The following is a 23,230-nucleotide window of genomic DNA, read 5'->3' on the forward strand; positions in this document are numbered from 1 at the left end:
TGTGCATGCACTAATTAATGCGTGGTTTTTAGGAGTTTTTAAGCTCATAGGGAGCTTTAGGAGGTCCTAAGGAGGCTCGGAGTGGATCGTTGGTGAAAATTGGACGTCGGAAAGCTTAGGTTCGAAGAGTTGCAGAGGTTACCGGATTTTCGAGCTTTCTCCAACGTGATTTCGTGGAATCTGAGGGTTTAAATAGGTATAACGTGATTCTACATGTTATTAGCTTCATTTTGGTACCAATTGCATGAAAAATGGTTGAGAAACGAGCGAGATTAGTGAGTTTGCCGTGCCCTTGCGGCGCGTGGTGGCGCGTGGGAGGTCCAAAAATATTTCTAAAAATATGGGGATGATCCTGAAGTTGTGTAGATCACTGTGGTATATTCATATACCCAAATTGAGCAATGTATGAGAAGTTATTAGCTAGTTTTGTATATGTGTTTTAAAATAACGTTTTTATAGTTAATTCGCATATAGGTGAGACTTATTCCGAGGAAGAGCGTATCCACGGGGGACTCGGGGGTTACGACTCGTCGACATATCAGTGAGTGGGCTTTTGTTTTCAGTATATATTTATATACTTGATATATTTCCTAGAAATGCATTTTAAAGAAAGTATGCTTTGAAATAATATGTCAAATGCTTCTATATTTTGAATATGCATTGCATGGTTGCATATATATATATATATATATATTTGGTGCTGTGGAGGCACAGGTGAGTTCAGATAAGTTATGTTTGGTTGTGTGAATCATCGATGATGTGATATGTGATATGTGATATGTGATTAAGTAATGTTGAGCTCATAAAACTGCACCTAGGGTGATTGTGAATTAGCCAGATATATGAAATACAGGCCTGTTTATTTACGTCATCTCCCGCACTATATGCTCATATTGGATCCAACTTAAGTGCATAGTCTTGTCGTACAGACCTTATTATGGTTCCGACTCGTAGGTGACTAGCGATTATCGCCCGGCTATTATGAGAGAATAGAATTGAGCATAATTATATTTCACCCAATCTTGTCGTACAGACCCTTTTCAGTGGTTCCGACTTATGTGCACTATATTGCCGTATAGGTCATAGTAGTGACTCCGGCTAGATTGAGTATGAGCTATGAATTCAGCCATACAGACTACCACATGAGTTTCGGCTAACATATCACAATTCTATGAAATTATTCTTACCTGAATTGTTTACTCTATTATATCTTGGCATGACATATATACCTATGAATATGATTATGTGATGCATGAAATGAATTGATATGATTTCAGATATATATATATATATATATATATGCTTATATCTTGATTCTGGGAAAATTATACATGTTTTACAGCGAGGGGTTAGTATATTGATAAATGAAATGATTTTGTAAAACATTTGTTTTTGCCCACTCACGTTTTCTGTTTTGTGCCCCTCCAGGTTTTAAGTAAGCTTGCTGTTGGTGGCTCAAGGACGTCGGTTGTTCTGACCTATTTGAATAATAGTAGGACATTCTTGTTATTGTACAACTAGTACTTGTCTTACTGGACTGCACCTAGACTTTATGCTCTGATTAGGAGTGTTCACAGTTGTAACTAACTCCTATCACTTTCTGTTTAGTAGTGCACTCTAGAAATATGGTTTTTAATTATTCGTATAATTGCTGTCTTTATCGCTTCCGCACTGTGCACATGGCTACGTCACTCTCACGTGACGGTCAGCATGCCTTGACCTCGGTCGGGGTGTGTCAGAAATTGAAATGACGGGATTTTATTTTCTAAAATTTGTGAATTTTCTTGTTTGGTTAACCTAAAATAACAATGGAATTGAATATGAAATTTGTTATTTTTAAACTCTTAATCATAGAAATTGAGAAATGACACATATTTACATGGAATTTAAACTTGGGAATTAGAGATCCCAAATTTCAAGTTTTTTTTTCAATGTAGAAATTCTAAGTTTCTATAATTATGGATCCAAACAAAGGAATTTGTGCATGTCAATTTATAAATTCTAACTTTTACCCAAATTTCAAAGTTTATTTCCCTCATCTAAACATAATGTAAGAGAGACACACAAAATGAAAACCAAAATCATTTTATGTGTTGTTTTAAGTTTTAAGATTCATTTCTCCTTCTTTGTTTCTTCTCCTTCCTATCACCATCCTTCTTCACCATATTTTTTTCTTTCTATATATTGTTTTCATATCTTAAGCACAAAAATATTAAAACTAGAAACTGAAAGTGAACTAGATATCAAACTAGCCCTAACTAAGTACACTTTGAGAAAAAAAGTTTTCGTACTATTTTTAGCCTCACAATATTTATTATTATTTGTGTTCCCATTAGATGAAATAAATCAAACAAAAAAACAATACACAAGATAAAACATAAGTGTAAAAAAAAAAATGTGTGTATCACCACAATAAATCAAACAAAAAAACAATACACAAGATAAAACATGAGTGTAAAAAAAAAAAAAAGTGTGTGTATCACCACCACAACCCTGTCAAGTCTTTTTTATTTTAATGAAATAAGATGTGTTGTGCTGTGTATGATGTCGACAATATGGTTGAACGATGTCATGGTGGCATCAGTGCTGAGAAATAGCCTTGAAAGAAAATTATGAAATGGAAGTGGCCATTGGAAAGAATGAGCCCAAATGCCTCTTGGATGAACCCAAAGGTCTGTTGGAATCCTACATTGGTGGGTGAAAAGAAAATAATGAGATTTAAATATGATTACCTCACTTTAACTAATACTGCTATTTTTTGTGATAAAACTCAACACTTGATAGATTTGGCACGTAATAAAGTTGTAACAGTAATGGTGTTGCTAGAGTAAAACCTCGCAAGCCCGTCGATCCAAAAATCTAATATAATATCGTATTGTTAGAGTGGGATCCCACAAACCCGTCGATCCAAAAAACCAACAAGGCCACACCACCACTAGTCCACCAATACACTCTAGCTACCACTTTCATTTCTCTTATAAATTAACAAGGGGCCTCTCTCTCTCTCTCTCTCTCTCTCTCTTCAACCTTGTACTGAAATATTATCCTTTACTAATTTCAGTTCAGAAAATGGCATTAGGGTTTGTCTACTTTGAGAAATTTTTAGTTGTGATGGAAATATCGATAGTACATCACTTGTTTTTATGCAAGTGATGGAAAATTTTAATTTTTAAGTAATTAACATTTTAACACACATAACCCATAATTTATATAAGAACACGTGATGTACCACATCGTGTGACGATCACACTAAAAAATCTCTTGCCTACTTGGTCCTAGTCCTGTTAATTATGACATCAAGTTATACGGCAAGCTTTGCAACAGCAGATTCAGCAAAAAGACAGAGAGGAATGTACACAGCAGTTAGTAGGGATGGCCACGTGTCCGCCTTACGTTGGAGGTCAAGCCAAGGCTCCTACACCAGACTGTTGCACTGGTTTCAAACAAGGGACTTGGATTGTCTGCCCACCCATTTCGGTGTCCTCTTCGTGCCCTCTTGTTTTGTGTGGTCACGGTTAAGACACGTCAATATTTTATATTATTTTTTTATAAAAATAATAAAACAAAAAAAAATAGTAATATAAAATGTTGACGTAGCTTAACCATGACCACAAAACCAGAAGGGCACAGGGAGGGCACCAAAATTAGAGGGCAGACAATCCAAGTCCTTCAAACAAGTGGTCAACAACAATAAGAAGTGCCTTTGTGTTATCATTAAAGATCGCAATGATCCTGAACTCGGTCTACAGATGAATGTAACGCTTGCTTTAGGTCTGCCTGCTGTTTGCAAGGCCCCTGCGAATGTCTCCAAGTGTCCCGGTACGTACGTACATAAGTATTTCGAGTTTTATATACATACATACATACCATTTTGCAGTAGTATTCTAATTTTGACACGCTATTTTTTCTGCTTAATTTTCTGGTTGGCATGGAATTACTGAGTGCGCGCAGAACTTCTGCATTTGGATCCTAAATCACCAGAAGCTCAAGCTTTCTATCAATTGGAAGGCAACTCTACTAAAACTGCCAGCAGTCTTGCTCCCAGTACTACTGGTAACTGTGGTAACTAATATATTACTTACATTAATAGCAATATACGATAATTTGAATTAACTACTTTTGCTTTTCTCTGCTTGAATAAAAATTAACTATAACAATTTTGGGTTCTTTAATTTCTTTTGTATATATAACAGTGGAGGGTCCAACGATTGCCAGTATGGGGTCAAGATCTAGCAGTGGGGCTGCTCGACAGAATATCGTCGGTCTGTTGCAGTAGAAAGAATTGGTTGTGGTTAGAGATTCGTCTTGGTGCTTCCCCTTAATGGTTTTGTACTTGTTCATCTAGATGCTTGAAACGGATTAAACACCATTATTACAAACTCAGATCTTGAGACAGGTTGATTGGTTGATTGATTGATATATTGGCTGTCATGGCTTGATTGTACAAAATGCAACTCTTATAATGTATGTACTTTTGCCATTTACAACTGAGTTCCCATGAAACTTATTTTCTCTCATCTAAATTCCATTCTCTTAATCTTTTCAGATTTACATTCAGTTTGGAATTGCTGTGTTTTTCAAAAATACTGCTTTTGCTGTGTTTAAGAATAATTAGCTATAAATTAAAGCAGTTGGATTTTTGATAAATTTTACTTTTAAAAGTGTTGTGAGTAAAAAAAGTGATGTAAAAGTATTTGGTAAATTTCAATGTAAAAGTGATATAATTGTATGTAGTAACAAAAATAGACATAGTGTGGGGGTGGGGTTGGCAATGATAGTGGTGTTGAGGATAGTAGTTGGAGAGGGTGGTGTGGTGGTGCTAATAATAGGGTGTGGTGGTTGGGGTGTAGAGGTAGCATTAGTGACAGCAGTAATGGTGACAATTGCAAAATAGTTGGCAGTTGCAATGGTGGTGGTGGTGATGGTGACAATGGTGTAATGTTGGTAGTTGCAGTCATAGGTGGTGGCGATGAAAATGGTAGCGATGGCAGTAGTAGTCGGGCTGGCGATGGTGATGGTATTAACAATTGTAAGGGTATTATGGTGGTGTCTATAGTGGAGTGTGGTCGTTTGGTATAAATGTAATTGTATGTAACAACTCGGCCCAGATTTTTCGGAACAGAAGGGTCTTGTGGTAAATTCATTTAGGTTATGAGATATTTGTTTAAAATATTGTTTGTGGGTCTTAATAGGTGTGCCCAAAAGGGGCGCACTGTGAAATCCCGTTCTTGGATTTCATTGTTATAATATACGTATTTGTATTATTGAGATTTTATATTATTTTTCAGGAATTTATATTAATTTATTTGAATTTAGATTTTAATTAAACTAGTTACGAAGTTTGAAGTTTTGAAATTAGTTATTTAAAACCCGTAGGCCTTTCGAGGTCACAATTTATATTTTTGAATAGAGTTCAATCTCACGAACGCGTAGGCATAAACCGTTAGTGAAACGGAGTTATAACGAATAAGTTATGAGCGAGTTAAGTTATGAGTGAAATGGTCATTTGACCATAATCTAGAATGCTCCAGAAAATCTGGAAGCGTCACGTGGATGATTGTGATGGAGAAAGGAAAGAGATGGATGACTGGGATTAAAAGAAGAGAAATGAGGGATTAAGGGGGCCAATCAGAAAAGAGGGAGAAAGAGAACGGACGAAGGAGGAGAGAGGAAAGGAAAGAAAGGAGAGAATGGGGAAACTAGGTGACCGTGCGACTCGTTTCCCCCACCACGACCTGGTTTTGACCCGAAGCAATATCCTGTGGTTTTCCATCATTTTTCCGACGATTTTCATCGAGCCATCACCTGGAAACTTCACACTGGCCTTCCCTCTTCAGTTTCCACCCCAAAATGGATGAGAATTGGCCTTGGTTTGGTGAAACCCACACTGGTGGGTGCGATGGTGCCTTGCCATTGATCCACCATTTCTGAAACATTTACCTTCAATCACCACACACGTGTCTTTTTGTGCACCCACATGCGGGACACCTCAAGAGAATAGTAATTTTACTTTTGACTTTGTTGTGTCTTTTCTATATCCTAAACCCTTTACTTGTTTCTCCCTAAAAAAAAAAAAAAAAACCCTTTAGTTTTGTCTGTTTGGTCCGAGTAAGGCATTGCCTTACTTCCTTTCACTCCTTAAATTTGTAATCTAGTGAATGTCTTTGTATTGTTTGGTTGTCTGTTATTCTTTAGTGAATGTTTATTTTCCACTCAATTATTGACAAGATGAAGTTAACTTGAAGCATCTGGTTGTGTTGTTTTGCAGGTAAATGAAGGATGTGTAAGTGTAAGTAAAAGAGTAGCTTTGTTGAATTGATAATTCTGGAAGAAAAGAATCGAAGAAGAAGAAAAAAAAACAAAGAGAAATGGCTGCTGCTTTTCACTCTGCAAATAACAGGGGAAGAATATTCACCATATATTTTCTTCTCTCACTCACACACACACCATGCAACAGGAATAAAAACAGTTAAAAAAGCGTAGCCGGATCATTCTTTCTAGAAATTGATCTCAGCCATTCATCTAGCTCATCTAGCTAATAGCTAGGATCATCACACATGGCACTCATGGCCTTACATACTTTAGCCTTACACTTGGCAATTTTAAGCATAAGTGGACACACAATTAACTCATGTTTATTCACTAAAACTAATCAGCTCATAACTTATAGTTCAACACTCCCTTTTAAACTTTGAGTTGATTTGACTCCAAGCAAATCCCTGAGGTAGTTGAATCAATCCTTGGTCAAGGCCTTGGTGAAGATATCTGCCAATTGTTCACTTGTAGGACAATACACTAGATCAATTATTCCATCTTGCAATGCATCCTTGATGAAGTGGTACCTCATATCAATATGCTTTGTCTTTTGGTGAAACACTAGATTCTTGGTGATAGCAATTGCAGATGTGTTGTCACACTACAATTGAGTTGTTTCAGTTTGTAGCTCCCCAAAATCTTCAATTACAAACTTGAGCCAAATGGCTTGTGCAGTTGTTTCAGAAGCACTTGTGTACTCAGCCTCTGCAGTGGAAATAGCAACACAACTTTGTTTCACTGAAGCCCATAAAAACACTCAACTTCCAAAAGAAAAGGCATAGCCTGAGGTACTCTTGCTGTCTTTAATTGATCCTCCCTAATCACTATCATAGTATGTAATTAAGACTACATTTTTGCCATAATCCAGTGTTCCCTTTATGTACCTAAGTACCATTTTTGCAGTTCCATAATGCTTGTTAGTGGGGCAATGCATGAATCTAGCAAGTAAACTATATGCATACATAATATCAGGTCTAATGGCAGTGAGATATAACAGGTTTCCCACAACACTTCTATAGTGCTCTTCATTTGCAGATCCACTTCCATCACCTTGCTTAATTTTTCAGTTGCCACAAGTGGTGTAGTCACAGATTTGCACTCATTCAAACCAAACTTGTTCAACAAAGAAGAGGCATACTTTTTTTGATGAATAAAGATGTTTAAATTTGTTTAAATCATCCCCATTCCTAGAAAATGATGTAAAAGACCCAAGTCTAACATCTTATACTTCATCATCATGTCTTATTTGAATTCCTGCAACATTGCAGCATTACTTTATGTGTAAACAATGTCATCCACATAAATGGAGACAATTAATATCTCACTTTCTCCCATTATCTTGGTGTATATAGTAGGTTCACTTTGACTCCTTACAAAACCACATTTAGTGAAGTAAGTATCAATTTCCCCATACTAGGGTCTAGGTGTTTGTTTCAAACCATATAGAGCTTTGTATAATCTGTAAACCCTGTCTTCTTGCCCTTTTACTACAAAACCTTATGGCTGATCCACATAGACTTCTTCATACAATACTCTATTTAGGAATGTAGATTTCACATCAAGTTGAAACAATTTCCAACTTTTTTGTGCTGCCAATGCTATGACTGTTCTGATGGTGTCTAATCCAGCCACTAGTGCATAAGTTTCATTATAATCCAGGCCTGGTTTTTTAGCATAACCCTTTGCAACCAATCTTGCTTTGTTCTTTTAAACTGTACCATCCAAATTCAACTTAGTTTTGAACATCCACTTCACTTCAATAACTGGTTTGTTCATTAGCCTGTCAACAAGCTTCCATATGGCATTCTTTTCTATCATGTATAATTCATCTTCCATTGCTTTCAACCAAGATTTATCTTGTGCAACTTCCTCATACTTTTCTGGTTTCAGTATGCACATATTACATTAAGCAAGAACATCATTCAAGTTTCTCCATTTCAAAGGTCTGTGTTCATAAGACTGAGTGACATCAGTGATGTTTTGACTACTACTAGTTAATTCCCTTGAATGTGGAACACAACTAGTTGCTGCTATTTCTTCAATCTCATTCACTCTAGGTACATCTTCACATTGACCTTCTAAGTAGGTTATTGAAAATTGACTTTCAATAGTTAACTTCCTGTCACATCCCGGCCCAGGCCCCATCACATCCTGAGCTCGACTCTGCCGTAACACAATATTGTCTGCTTTGGACCCCGGCCACGCCCTTACGATTTTGTTTCTGAGAACTTACATGAGAACTTCCCAGTGGATCACCCATCATGGGATTGCTCTCGCGCGAACTCGCTTAACTTCGGAGTTCCGATGGAACTCGAAGCTAGTGAACTACCAAAAGGCCTTGTGCTAGGTAGAGATGAGAATATACATATAAGGCTTACATGATCCACTGCCCTTAGGCGATGTGGGATATTACAATCCACCCCTCTTAGGGGCCCGAAGTCCTCGTCGGTACACTTTCGGCCAATGATTAGCTCTGATACCAAATTGTCACATCCCAACCTAGGCCCCACCACATCCGGGGCTCGACTCTGCCGTAGCACGATATTGTCCGTTTTGGGCCCCGGCCACGCCCTCACAGTTTTGTTTCTAGGAACTCACACGAGAACTTTCCAATGGGTCACCCATCATAGCATTGCTCTCACGTGAACTCGCTTAACTTCGGAGTTCTGATGGAACCCGAAGCCAGTGAGCTCCCAAAAGGCCTCATGCTAGGTAGAGATAAGAATATACATATAAGGCTTACATGATCCACTCCCCTGGGCGATGTGGGATGTTACATTTCCAATCCCAACTTGAATCTTCATCAAACACAACATCTCTAGACATAATTAGTTTCCTAGAGTTTGGATCAAATACTCTATAACCTTTCTCACAGATTGAATATCTAACAAACACCCCTTTTGTGCTCTTCGATTGAAGTTTATGTCTTAGTTCAGTTGGAACATGCACATAATACATTGAACCAAATACTCTCAGGTGAGTTATTCCTGGTTTTCTTCCACAGTAAGCTTCAAATGGAGTGACGTTGTCCAGAGATTTTGTAGGGCACCTATTGAGGATGTAAACTGCAGTATGAACAACTTTAGCCTATAGGTAATATGGCATTCCTTTTTCATGCAACATTGATTTTGCCATTTCCACCACTGTTCTATTTTTTTTCTCCACCACTTTATTCTGTTGATGAGTGTAAGCTAGTGTAAGTTGCCTTTGAATACCTAGATCATCATAAAATTGAGTGAATTCAGTAGACATGAACTCTCCTCCTCTGTCACTTCTCACACATTTCACTTTGAAACCAGATTGTAACTCAGTCATAGCCTTGAATTTCTTAAAATAACATAGGGCTTCAGATTTGTGTCTGAGAAAATACACCCATGTCATTCTAATGTGATCATCAATGAGCAACATGAAATACTTGTTCCCTGCAATAGATTCAGTTCTCATAAGCCTACAAAGATCCATATGCACTAACTCCAGTGGTGCACTAGCTCTCCATGCTTGTTCTCTTGGGAAATCATCTCTGTGCTGTTTTCCAAGTTGACATCTTTCATATACTTCAATGTGTTATTCTAAATATGGCAAGTCATGTACCATATTTTTATCTTTTAACTGATTGAGCCTTCTAAAATGTAAGTGACCCATTTTTTTGTGCCAAATCCTTGTTGAATGAGACACACTGGTTTTCAACACCATATGATCATTTGATGACAGTGACAAAAGGTAATATTTGTTTCCTTTCATTTCTAACTTAACAATGCGACAGTCAAGTGAAGGGCCATCAAATACACTGCACATCTTTCCTCAAAACAGTAAGTAATAGCCATGCTAATCCATTTGTCCAACACTCAACAAGTTTTCTTTTAGACCAGGTAAATACATAACTTCTCTAATGTATTTCCTACCTTTGTTAGTGTTAATCACCAATGAACCTATTCCAGCTACATCCACCAGTGCTCCAATTGGCATTTGTACCTTCCCTGTTACATTTGTTCTCACATCAACAAGGAAATCTACACTCTCTGTCATGTGATTGCTACAACCACTATCAATGTACCAACGAACATTCACATTTGTCTCTGAGATATCATTGTTTGCATAAAAGAGGTTCCCTGTCACTTCCACTTGGTTTGCTGAGTTTGCCTTTTGCACAGCCTTTCCTGCAGTACATTCTCTGGCCCAATGACCAAATCTGTCATAACTGTAATATTTTGGTTTCCTTTTTTGTCTACACTCTCCAAAATGAAACTTGGAACATACTTTGGACTGAGGTTTTGCACCTGCTTGACCTATAGGTTGTGATGAGCTCAGATTCTGTGCAGATGTGCCAAATGGTTTTTGTTGAAACCTTGACTTTGAATCCCATTTCTTACTGCGCCTGATAAGTATTACTCTTACTTTGTCCATTGTTTTCCACAGATAAAGAGGCAAAAGCCTTCTCAGTTGCATAAGAGGAATGTAAATCAAAACGCTGCTTTTAACTTTTCAAAATTGCAATCATTTCTTGTAGCTCAATAGTTTCTAGGCATTTAGTGTTTTCAATCACAAGACATATAGGATCAAAAGCATTACTTAGACTAATCAACACCTTCTGCACTAATCTCTCATTTGAAAGTGTTTCTCCAAATGTTTTCATTTGATTAATCATCACATTTAAACGAGTAAGATAGCTAGATAACAATTCACCATCTCTCATTTGAAAGTGTTTCTCCAAATGTTTTCATTTGATTAATCATCACATTTAAACGAGTAAGATAGCTAGATAACAATTCACCATCTCTCATTCTAACATATTCAAATTCACGTATGAGATTTTGAAGTTTCACCGATTGTACCTTATCACCACCATGGTATTCATTATACAGCAGATCCCAAGCCATTTTGGATGAATCTGCATTGTCAATTCGAGGGAAAATCTGATCAGACATTGCATTTTGAATAATCCCGAGAGCTTTTGCATCATTCTTGAACATCATAGCAATGAGTTCATCATCATCACCCACCGCTTTAGCTTCATCAGCCTTCTGCTTATTCTTCAAGTTATCAGGAAGTGTAATTCCTTCTTTACCAATTTCCACAACCCATGTGACTTGAAAATCGTTACCATTTTTATCTTCCATAATTTGTAGTTCTCATTGAAGAAGATAGGAGTTTGTACTTCTGAACCTCCAGATCCGGCCATCATGAACTTCGTTGTATTAAAACTTATGGTTTTAGATCATATAGCGAACTCTAGTTACCTTCACCAGACTGGAATGAGCTCTGTTGAAGCTTGATTTTCCCAGTTCCAGCGACTTTTCGATTTCCCAATTTACGCTCAGTTACAAACCATCCAACCTGACTCTGAGGCCATGTTAGTGTACGTAAAAGAGTAGCTATGTTGAATCGATAATTCTAGAAGAAAAGAATCGAAGAAGAAGAAAAAAACAATGAGAATTGGCTGCTGCTTTTCACTCTGCAAATCACAGAGGAAGAATATTCACCAAATATTTTCTTCTCACACACACACACACACACACACACACACACACACTGTGCAAGAGGAATAAAAACAATTAGAAAAGTGTAGCTGGATCATTCTTTCTAGAAAATAATCTCAGCAATTCATCTAGCTAATAGCTAGGATCATCACACATGACACTCATGACCTTACATATTTTAGCCTTACACTTGGCAATTTTAAGCACAAGTGGATACACAATTAAACTCATGTTTATTCACTAAAACTAATCAACTCATAGCTTATAGTTAAATAGGATGATGGCAAAGCAGGTTTGCTGGTGAATGAAGAATGTCTCTATATTCCCTTGTCAAAATATATTATAATTATTGTGCTTAAGGTTACTTGTATTTGTTTTTAGGTACAAAACAACACATGTCTGACTTCTATTTTGGTTCGTGTAGAATGTCCGGTCTTCTATTTGGACTCGATTTGGTATGGCTACCCTCAGCCACCCTACGCCCTATCACACCCTCTCGCTCTGTCTCTGCGGCTAGGCAACCCAACTTCTCGTTAGAACAGTTCTAGCTCATATGCCAGGGCAATTATTATTCTAAAAAAGGAAAAACATTGCTCCATCCCTCATACCAAAAAATGGGCCAATTGCTGGACCTAGTTCAGCTAGACTGCTCAATCATATTCCTTGCTTGAACTAGTGCCCAAGTGCACTATGACGTCATGCTAACGTTAGCCAACCCCCAATCCCCTAATTGAAAATATGGGTATCGAGGGAGTGCAAGCGCTGCAGTTGATAAAGGCTAAGGCGGAGACGGCGAGCTGGAACTTGTGCTTGAGCAAAGGCTTCACAACAGTCCCAAGCCAATCATGCTCGGTGGCTGGACCTTGGTCTACCTCGTCTATTTTTTGTGTCGCATTCTTAGGGGTATGGAGTGAGGGTTTTGGGGCGCAAAAATGATATTCTTACTATTTATTTGTACTATCTTTCTAATAGAGACGAGACACATAATACTACTCTTTGGGGGGTGAGAGGAGAGAGAGGGGAGGGAGAGAGTGGGATGAAAGGGAGAGGGGAGGGAGAGTGTGAGACAAAGAAAGATAAGAAGGAAATGGGAGGGGATGAGATAGAGAAAAAGAGGAAGAAAAAGATGTTTCGAAGGATAGGAGGTTGTTTTAGAAAAAAGAAATAGATACTTAATACTAAAATTGTATCATTTTTTTTACTAATTTATTATTTTTTATTAAATAATTTTTAATACTAATTACCAGATAGTTTATTATACGAGGTGGGATTGTACTTAGTGTTGTGGCCTATATTTAACTGACAAGGAGAGAGGGCTAGCGGCACAAAGAAAATATAAAAAGAGATGTGTTTGTAGGGTTGTGTAGAGGATGTGTTATTCCCCCTATGGAATGCCTTTATTTATAGTAATAAGAGAGAGAAGAAATCATTCTCCTCCAAGGAATACAAGTCCTAATAGGGAAGAATAACTAGAATCAAATCTAATATAGGATTTACACAATCACACTTAAATAAGAAGTTTATAACACTCCCCCTTGAGTGTGTAAATACTCAAGTAGATTCGACATCATGTAAAGGTTGAGGAAGTCGACTCGTCGGCATTGATTCTAAGAACACACTATTCTCAAATAAGGTAGGAACTTGCATAAGGAAATAAGTCACACAAAAAACCCTAGGGCTATGGTAAAAACCCGAGTAAGGACAAAATCCATAGTCTAAGGAAAAATGTGTGAGTAATGAAAGTTAAATGAAATGTCTACGGGACGTCATTAGGGATATGATCAACCCAAGGTCAGTGCCCCATCAAAACCTCGCCAGGTAGCAAAAACCTAGTGGCAAAAATACTGCTAATCGTAGGGAAAAAGAGTACATTAAGATCAAGCAAGTATACTTCAGAATACTCCTCCCGAGTTAGACATAATTCCAAAGAGAACTAGCAATGTTACAACTCAAAAAGTTTACGGATACCAATTTCTTAAACAAGCTTCTGAAACGTCATCTTCAATAGTGATTTGGTGAAGAGGTCGGCCATATTGTCTTGTGAACAGATTTGATTGACTTTAATCTTCTGATGCTCTTGTTGTTGATGTGAGAAGAAAAACTTCGGCGTAATGTGCTTGGTGTTATCTCCTTTGTATATTTTTTTTTTTACATTTTTTACACTTCTACAATAATTATTATTAATTATATTAATTTTTCCCTCAAATAAAATGAGGGTTTGGAGGATTTTAAAAATCTAAATGATAATGTAAGCGTAATCATTATCTTCTAGTAGAAGAATAATGATGAATCACGAGTGTTTATATTTCTTTCACATTTTTCATACTTGTATGTATGTCTTCTTAGTTCTTGTATATACAAATACTCTACTAGTTTATTTTAATTTTGGACAACAACATGTTAAGTAAAATTTATCCTAATAATCATAATAAGGTACTCTCATAATAAAAATAAATAATGACTAATTTTTTTATTTTTTTAAACTTATATAGAATAATAATATAAAACTATATATTTAATATAGAATATATTGTATATATTAATATGACTATAATAAATCTTTTAGTAATTAAACTTTAAAATTATCAAAATAATTTTTTACTTAAATGGTTGAAACGGGTTACCCACGTGTTATCTGTGTGTATACTCGTTAAGAACCCGTTATTAACGGATCATCCGATAATGACCCGATTAGTTATTGTATTATTTCGAAATTTGTTATTTTTGTGTCGTATCAAAAAATGCCGGATCTAGTTGACAATGATAGCTGGCCGTTGCAGCAACATGCTCTCTATCCTTCAATTCTTGGGAAGGACTGGTAGTTGTGGATCTTGTCGCTGTCAGGACTTAGGAGTCAGTAGATTAGATTTTTAGGGATGTACAGTGCGAGACATTTATTTTTTTTAAGAAATGTTAAGGAGGGTTTCTCAAATTAAAATTGGAATTGTTCATGAATTTTGTGTCATTTCACGGTTGAATATTAAGTTGAATATTAATTTTTATGCTAAAATAATGAGGTAAGAGTGACAGTTCTCTTATTTTTAATTTTTACCCCAATTTTCTCATTATCTTGTGTGTTGTGTTGGCTTCAGTAGGTCCCAACGCTCGGAATTAGTTGGAATTAGGTGGACTTGGAAACAGCAGCGTTTGTCTTTCGTCAAGCAATATACCAATATGTATTGTATTGTATTGTTGGCGAAGCCCACGCCGGGTGTGATGAGCTAGATTCTTCTATCTTCAACACGTCTTCGGGTAAATAAAGTGAAAGTCGTTTTCAATTTTCGTTGCGCCAAGTTTGCTACTTTCTAGTTTTATTGGAAAAGAGAAACTTACAAGTTACATACTCGTCAATTTGTTTTCAGTCTTGAGAGTTTAGAGTTCCAAGACAGACTGCTTAATATTAATGGCTTGGCGTTGCACACGAAACAAGGACAAAGACCACTTGGTTTGCTTTACTACGTTTACTTTGTTCAGAATTCAGATAACTGATTTTGCCCAGAGAGAGAGAGAGAGAGAGAGAGAGAGAGAGGGATAGAACGACGACGACGACAAAGATCCATTTATATGTTGGGCTTCATTTCATCGCTGCTTCCGCATCAAAGCTGAAGGTTGGCTTCTTCTTCCTCCGTACTTGTTGCTGCTCTCTCTCTCTCTCTTACTAGCGGTGCAGCTCTAATCTATCATTCATAATTCACGGATATAACCCTGTCATTTTCCCTTTTTCTTTGTTGAATTATTAATCCATAACTTATACGATTGTTGGTTTTACTAACATAAATAGATTATGAAAATTCTTAACCTCCCATTCAATTCCTCCTCCACCCCATCTTCTTATACAAGAGGTTTCCTTTTATCCCCTTCCCCTGTGATTTTCTTGCCTATTTTTGGTTTCGTCTATCTCTATTCTAGAATCAAATATTTTAGAGTTTGTTTGAGCTCCTCAGACTCAGAGTTGTATTTTCTCAAGTTTAATTCTTTTGCTCTGCAGGTTCTCTTTAATTTGAAATTTCCCTTATGGCTAATGCCACTGATGATGTTGATTCATTCACTACTCTTGGGAGAAGCACCGTCTCTTATTACGGTGTGGGGCATATGCTCAATGACATTACTGCTTCCTGTTGGTTTACATATCTCTTACTGTTCTTGACAGATATTGGACTTTCCCCAAGGTAAATTCTAGTGATTTCCTTAGTTTCAAGTTCTTTGTACTATCTACCTCGACCCACATCTGCACGTATACGTTTGTTTACGCACATTGGCATATGCGCTCTTGCTTATTTTGAAATGCAACACACATATATACGTACAGACAGATCATGGTGAATGAGTTTGGGGGTGCGTGAAGCTTTCAAGAATTAGCAACATGTTATGTTAAATGTTGTCCACTTTAATAATGAGTGTGAAAAAGTAATTATCCACTGTTCACAAAGCATTGGTTTCTGTGGTAGGAAAGAACTGTAGGGCCAAATTTGCAGTATGAGAGAAAATATCTAGATAGTTTAGGGGAAGTCTACAAATTTGACAGATTGGAGCGAATGAGACTTGTCAGGTTGATTTAGGCACTATACGAACTTTTTCAGGGTTGTACTATGTCATTATCCTAAGACCATCCGAATAAGTTGCACAATCTTGGTATCAAATATGATGAACACTTGAAGTATGCTTAAATTATTTAATCCATGTTTTAATCAAAGTTGTTATTTCTAGAAGTTAGGGCATCCAAGTTGTTACATAAATAGATGCAAGGCTTAGAATTCCGGAAGTGAGACTTTATTTGATTAACATGCCCCCTTATGCGTGGCTGAAAAATGTTAAGCACGCAAATTAGTTATATTGGGTGACATAAACTGCATGTTGCCGAACTAGGCCTAAAATGTTGATGAATTGTTTGCTCTCATACTATGTTAATGTTAGAGGCATCAATGTGAAAACCAATGTGCAAGTGTTTGAGAGGTGTAAGAATTTATGTATGGTGATGCAAAGGCTAAGAACTCCCCTCGTGGGATTTTCTATTCTCAACATTATTGTGTTACCATCTCATAGTTTCAGCGTTTTGTATCATCAATCCTTAAAGATATGTTTTCTTAAGGTGTACCCCATGTTTTTCTTTTTCTCTTTTGTAACTGTTATTTTCTTATTATTTTTATTTCTGTTCAGGGATGCCGCTACTGTTATGCTTTCTGGTCAAATAGCTGATGGATTTGCAACCATATTTGCTGGCGAACTGGTATCTTGATTATAATTGTATCATACATAGATGCTTCTTGCTAACCGTATTTTCAACATTCATCAATAAATGACTTAATATATGCTGAAAAGCATGCTTGATGGATCACATAGCTTAAGTGCCGATATAATTTTTTTTGGAACCTTATGTTGACAAGTCCACATACCTACATGGCCTATTTCCCTTAGACATGCTAGGTTGCTTTCAACATTTTACTTGTATGTATTGTATTTAGAAGCCATAACTTATCTAGAGTCGTGTCATATCGACAACGTTATAAACGAAGTGTCAATGTTACATAAGTGATGGGGGACTAAGCCCAGAAAGCCACCCATTCTGCTCTCCAAGTGATTGAAATCATACCCGACCAGAAAAAGAAATTATGAATTAATAATTGTGAGCCTTTTAATTCCTGTTTCCTTTTCAGTTTTGGCAATTGCAAGTTGCAACCATGGTTTTTTATTTGATCCGCAAATAATATTTGTTTCTGTTTGCAACTTGATAGATAGATCGGTTTGGACATTTCAAATTGTGGCATGGTGCAGGCTCTGTTTTGGTTGCTATATCTTTTTCTTCCGTTTTTGGTGGTTGCATACCTTGTAAAATTTTTGGTACCTCTTCATCCACATTGCGAACTGTCGGTTACAGTATATTTGCTGCCATCTTTAACGTTGGTTGGGCTGCTACTCAGGTTTCACACATGTAAGTACTTATGTGAGTTTTAAAGTGAAAGTTTATGAGCTCCTTCTGATAAAATAAAAGGAAAACTAATGAAAAAGGCTTGAAAATTTTGAGTTTTAACGATAAGGACAAAATAAAGGGTAAAGTGAATAGTACCAGGTTTGACTTTTTAATGTAAAAATGTGATTTTTCATTAAAGTGAACGGTACCATGGGATTTTCGTTAAAACTCCCTAAAATAAAACCACAAACCCAGTGGAAGAACAATCTTCACCAAACTCTTTCTGTTGTAATAAAATAATCAAAACAAATGCTCCTTTATTGTTCTTTTAATAAATATAAACTTGAAATGGTGGCATTGCTATTTCAATTTTCTATTTACCTCATTATTTTTATTTTATTTTCTATCATGTATGTGTCGCCATTGGCTATGAACTCTACTAGAGAGGTTTAGAAGTTTATATTGATGATTGCATTGAGTCAATAAACGGATTTTTTTCAAATTCAGTAAGCTTGGAACCCCTTCCCCAACCTCCTTATTTGAGGAAAAGAAAATGAAAAGGCATTTTCTTTTGGCCTATGGAATATCTAAACACTTACAAAGAATAACTATTCTGTTGAAGGTCTATGTTGAATTGCATTACGCTGAATTCAAATAGCAGAGTGGTGCTAGCTAGCTGTCGAAATGCTTTTACTATGGTTAGCAGCGTCCCTTTAAGTTTTGAATTGATTATTCAGCTCCATATTTTGTTTTGTGTTTGTATTGATTGAAATGTTTTAAACCTTTTAAAGGTTGCCAACCTCAGCCTGTATGCAGTTGCTTTTGTTGTCTTTGGTGTCACTCGGGCAAGTACACATGCTGACATTGAAAATCAGGTATGATTATTTTCTAAGCAGTTCTGGTCCATCTATTAAGATCTGTTCAAGTATGCCCATCACATCACTTTCACAAATGAGCAGTACCGCTGGATTGCGTATTTGTCAATTTTCATAGGATGCTGCTTTGTGGGTATATTTCATCTCGGCACAAAAGAGCCAAGGTTTGCTAATTTTCTCTCAGTTTTGGCTTTTGATTCGTTCTTTAAACGCTTAAGTTTTGACTTTTGATTCATTCTTTGAATGCTTATACCATTGTCGTAATATAAGATGCGCATTTTATGAGGGCTGCAAGAAGAATTTGTATCATTTTCAATATGCACTAGTGCAGACTGCAGAGGGTTACTTATTTATATCCATCATTTGCATTAATTTAGGGTCTGAAAGAATTTTAGGTTTTTACTATATTGTGTAGGTGTTATATTAATGTAAATTTTAATATGATGATAATTTCTATTCAAACTTTGGGGATATGATAGAAATTGATTAAGACTATGGATTTTACTTACCATAGTTTTGTAGTTCTAATTAACTTCCTGTTTTCTCTATTTTGTCCTATGCTCTTTCCCCACCTTGCATTTATTAGAAGCATTCTCCTCTGTTCTTTTCCTAGCTTCATCAGAAAGTATCTTCTTTTGGTTTTTGATCTTGGATTTAAATGTTCCTGTATCATTTCTTAATCGTTCTGTGATTATTTCGTAAAACCTGATAACCTCCAACTGTAGATAGTTAATCTGCATTACACATGCAGATTAAAAATCAGCGTACAAGGAAACAGTAGTTCAAGGATTTCATGGACATACTGGTTCAAGAAAGTTCTGTATTATCAGGTTGCTATTGTTTATGTGCTGACCAGGCTAGTGGTCAATGTTTCACAGGTCAGCACACTTTTCCCCCTCTTTGTGATCATTTTTATCCATCATGAAAAGAACAAACTGCAACTAATAAGAAATGGACAGCTGAGTCCCAACGGATTTGTTGAGCATTCAAATTGAGAACTCCATTATCATACTGATTTTCCTAGGAAACCACTCTTGCAATATTTTCTCCCATAATAGAAGTAATTGCCAGATTTTGTTGTCAACCTTTGTAGTTCTTAACCAAGACGGCTTTCGTTTACTCAGGCGTATCTTGCATTCTATGTTATAGATGATCTGCGAATGGCGCAATCAGCTAAAGCTCTGGTATGCACACCTTCATCATCAGAAGCGTTTGTCTTTTTTTTTTTTTTTTTTTTTTTTTGGTCGAAGAATGAGAGACTGATTTATCTCATTTAATTGATGAGAATAGGTTCCTGCGATTATCTACATAAGCAGCTTCCTTGTATCTATACTACTACAGGTCCCTTGCGAACTCAGTTTGATAAAATCTTTTATATGACATATGCACTTTGTTGTGTTGGTACCTAACCATTTAACTTTAGTATTCTAGGAGATTTCATGGAATGGTCATTCCTTGAAGACCTTCTTTTCTGCAGGAGCCATTATGTGGATATTTTGCGGAGCAGGGATCCTATTTTTACCTAGCAACATGAGTGCTTTCATGTACCTCATATCAATATTTATTGGCATAGCGAATGCTTTAATGATGGTATGATGTCATACTTTGGTGATTTGAACTTCCTTCATGAAAATTTTAAGTGTATTGTAAATTGGTTGCATTTTGAAATTATTCAGTAAAGTTGATACATATTGATACTAAGTTGAGGCACTGTGGCTGAGTGAGATCCCGGAGGTGATGTTGTCAATCACTTATTGGAATTGTCATAGGTTGATTGGAGCCTCTTCACTACTCCCCCATGTTCCTCTCCGTTTTAGTTGGTCCAAGACGATATATGAACTATGTTAACGCTTGAAACGAATATAGAAGTACATGCATATATTGCCCTTAGAAAGGTGGACACTTTCATATCTCTGCCAGCTGATTTTTGTCACATAGTATTTGTTGACAACATAAAAGATGATAGATTTCTAAGTGGTAGTACAGTTTTAAAAACTTGAGACAACAAAGAACTCTGTACGACCCATGTTCCTTATGTTGAAATGACCCTTAAGCATTGACATTTCTTTCACTCTATTTTTTTGCTCTCTCAGTCTGAAGCTTGAGAATAGAATCGTTTGTCAAGAAAACAAGAGTTCTTATTATTGATGGAGATGCTGCTGGTTTTAAAACATACGTGCGGTATCAGTCCATTTTAGTTGAGTAGTTTCTTATAAATTCAGTCTAAATCATCTTTTGATGTGACAGGTTACTGGAGTAAGCATGCAAAGCTTTTTAATTGATACAGATCTCAATGGATGTGCATTTGTATGTGGATCTTTAAGCTTCTTGGACAAAATCTCATGTGGGCTTGCCTTATTTGTTCTTCAGTCCTATCAAAGTAAGTTACAATTGTGTGGATCTTGCTATATCTATTGCATGTTTGATTATGTATTTTTTTTTTCTGTCAATATATTGGATTCATAAAGTTGGTTCTATGGTTCTTAGTTCGTCGGGCTTAAAGAGTTTTGGGTGATGGGATCTTTTTTTATCTGCATGGACTACTAGCAACTAGAGCAACTTTGTTTCAGTTTTGTCAGTGTTGAACGTTATGTACTTGTGTATCACCGTCCCCATTACGGTGCATTATTGTTATTTCATGGTGGTCGGGTATTTTTTACTTCTGCTTGATTCTGTTTCATTATCGGGTTATACAAGTTCTCACATGAGAAAGGTGTTCATGTGGTCATGACAAGGGTTGAAGACTCATGTAGGGTCTCAACAATGGGATTAGTTACTCTCTTGTTGTCTTTTCTTGTTTGAGCTTCAGTCGCCATAGTACTAAAACTTGTCAATGCTTGTTTCCATTTCCCCTGAAAATGACTGAGTACTATAGTATGCAATAGTTGGTTCCCAATGTAAAACTTTTAATATGCAGGTAACAGATTCATACAGGAAAACCATTCAAATCATGTCAACATCTCAGTCACGAGATTTGGATTGGGTCTTGTTCCAGCGTTATGTGCACTTGTCTCTCTGGTAGTCACATACACCATGAAACTCCAACCTGCTCGCTGTAAACCTTTGATGGAGCCTCTATTGGCATAGTGTCCACTTGAAACCAATGTGGACTCGAAGTTCTGTATATACTTGTTAGTTTTTATTACAAGCACATGCTTGAGAGAAATTAACCGGGCGGACCTAATTCTGCTTTAGGAGAAGCTGAAATTTTTTCAGCAATTCATGAAGTCAACAAGGCCATTCAATTCTTATTTGTCCTTTTAATTCTTTTTATTGAAGGGATTGATGGCATGATTGCACGCGGTTGTTCATCTGTGTATAATAATTTACTAAACATTCAGCTGTTTGAGTTATTGGGTTCTGTAATTTCAGATAACTTAGTTCAAACAGAATCCAAGCGTTCATTTATTTTTAGTCAGTAAGTCATTACTTTAAGGGGGAAATTCTTATTCATTTGGTTCATCTAGCTAACATTACCCTGAAATTACAACTCCAGAAGATATGAAATTTTATTAGCAAACATTACCCTCTCCTCTGTTGATTGAAAAAAATGGTAATCCATACATGTTATGAACTAACCTCGACTTGGTTCATAAAACTGGAACAGGTCACACGTTGAGAGTTTTATCCTCCTCCCCCATCGATTTAGGAAAGTTTGATTTCCAGCACATTAATTTTGTTTTGTGTAGGTAGTTAATAGGTCGTGTTCTCAAATATCAACAGGTGAGCTCTTGAGTTGTTATAGAAGACAGTGCATGAGAGAGGATTTCAACAATAGTTCTAAGCTCATATTCCAAATAGCTGGGCATGTGAATTTCGACTTGTCAGTTAAATATATAGCAGTAGGACAATTGAAACTAAATATATCTTGGTAAGTATCGCATTAAATTACTCGAATCCAATCGAATATATGTTCACACAATACATAGAACACATATAGTACTGTATACGCGGTGAGAATACAAAGCAATTGAAGCGTTTTAGTTTATACGTAGAAACAAACAAGCAAGAAACTCATTGCTTACAATATTACATAGTTAACTTTGGAACCGCGGCCTCAAGCTTCCTGGGTTCTCTAAGTGTTCGGTCGCTCCTCACTATCACCAAATGGCCAAAAACTTTGGCACAACGACTCACCAGTTTCTTGAGCTTCATTCCTCCTTGCAAACTCTCTTCTGCCCTTTGCTGCTTCTTGACCAGTTGAAGGTTCTTCCCTTTTTCTTCTTCAGTGAAGTGTTGGCCAAGTGAACTTCTTCCAGTGCTCCCTTCATTACCCAATTTGATGACCGCCCTTGCTCTTTCATCCCCATTGATCAATTGCTTCAAGATTTTACGGTCATAACCATTCTCTGGATGATCTTCATTTTCAACTTTTGAGGGCGAGGGTGAAGGCGAAGGCGAACTCTGATCTCCACCATCTCCATTTTCATCCAGAAAACTTTTTAGAGCAAGAGCTGGAGCGGGAGTAGGGATGCTAATTCCTTCTTGGACGTTATAGTTAAATGATGACTTTCTAGTCCGCCTTGACATAGTAATATCGTAACAGCGTTTGTTGATACTGCACTCGCTTCCCTTTCCCATTGTTTTGCTGAATTATGCCGATCGAGTGCATATAACATATGTTCTATTTTTGTGTATTTTTATTTTTGGTATGA

The 23,230-nt window shown here is 36.6% G+C and overlaps 2 protein-coding genes across 6 annotated transcripts; both read left to right on the plus strand.

The window, feature by feature from the left end:
• The first annotated feature begins 3,634 nt into the window (after positions 1-3,634).
• LOC103413585 (non-specific lipid transfer protein GPI-anchored 13-like) lies at positions 3,635-4,487 on the plus strand. Of its 2 annotated transcripts, none has more exons than XM_070811062.1 (3): positions 3,635-3,819; positions 3,952-4,062; positions 4,194-4,487. In XM_070811062.1, the coding sequence occupies exons 1-3, from the start codon at positions 3,750-3,752 to the stop codon at positions 4,274-4,276; spliced, it is 264 nt and encodes an 87-aa protein (XP_070667163.1). In that variant the 5' UTR covers positions 3,635-3,749; the 3' UTR covers positions 4,277-4,487. The 2 variants fall into 2 exon arrangements, with proteins under 2 accessions (XP_070667163.1, XP_028955012.2); XM_029099179.2 differs by having other exon boundaries at positions 3,952-4,053.
• Positions 4,488-14,932: 10,445 nt separating this feature from the next.
• LOC103413599 (uncharacterized) lies at positions 14,933-21,967 on the plus strand. Of its 4 annotated transcripts, XM_070817965.1 has the most exons (14): positions 14,933-15,044; positions 15,155-15,400; positions 15,781-15,961; positions 16,950-17,019; positions 17,525-17,721; positions 18,323-18,398; positions 18,492-18,575; positions 18,660-18,739; positions 19,327-19,453; positions 19,700-19,759; positions 19,866-19,916; positions 20,007-20,165; positions 20,823-20,955; positions 21,493-21,967. In XM_070817965.1, the coding sequence occupies exons 3-14, from the start codon at positions 15,807-15,809 to the stop codon at positions 21,660-21,662; spliced, it is 1,362 nt and encodes a 453-aa protein (XP_070674066.1). In that variant the 5' UTR covers positions 14,933-15,044; positions 15,155-15,400; positions 15,781-15,806; the 3' UTR covers positions 21,663-21,967. The 4 variants fall into 4 exon arrangements, with proteins under 4 accessions (XP_070674066.1, XP_008350284.3, XP_017182017.3 ...); XM_008352062.4 differs by lacking the exon at positions 14,933-15,044 and having other exon boundaries at positions 15,078-15,400; XM_017326528.3 differs by lacking the exon at positions 14,933-15,044 and having other exon boundaries at positions 15,293-15,456.
• The last annotated feature ends 1,263 nt before the right edge of the window (positions 21,968-23,230 follow it).

This window comes from Malus domestica, chromosome 02 (genome assembly GCF_042453785.1).
Source record: "Malus domestica chromosome 02, GDT2T_hap1".
In the NCBI taxonomy this organism is placed as follows: Eukaryota; Viridiplantae; Streptophyta; class Magnoliopsida; order Rosales; family Rosaceae; genus Malus; species Malus domestica.

What these genes read in the sequence shown, in the direction of transcription:
- LOC103413585 (XM_070811062.1), top strand. Translation starts at nt 3,750, where the DNA reads ATGAATGTAACGCTTGCTTTAGGTCTGCCTGCTGTTTGCAAGGCCCCT. An exon ending in GAATGTCTCCAAGTGTCCCG is followed by an intron (nt 3,820 to 3,951) that starts GTACGTACGTAC and finishes GAGTGCGCGCAG; the next exon opens with AACTTCTGCATTTGGATCCT. An exon ending in CAGTACTACTGGTAACTGTG is followed by an intron (nt 4,063 to 4,193) that starts GTAACTAATATA and finishes TATATATAACAG; the next exon opens with TGGAGGGTCCAACGATTGCC.
- LOC103413599 (XM_070817965.1), top strand. Translation starts at nt 15,807, where the DNA reads ATGGCTAATGCCACTGATGATGTTGATTCATTCACTACTCTTGGGAGA. An exon ending in CTCGGCACAAAAGAGCCAAG is followed by an intron (nt 18,740 to 19,326) that starts GTTTGCTAATTT and finishes TTACACATGCAG; the next exon opens with ATTAAAAATCAGCGTACAAG. An exon ending in TAGTGGTCAATGTTTCACAG is followed by an intron (nt 19,454 to 19,699) that starts GTCAGCACACTT and finishes TCGTTTACTCAG; the next exon opens with GCGTATCTTGCATTCTATGT.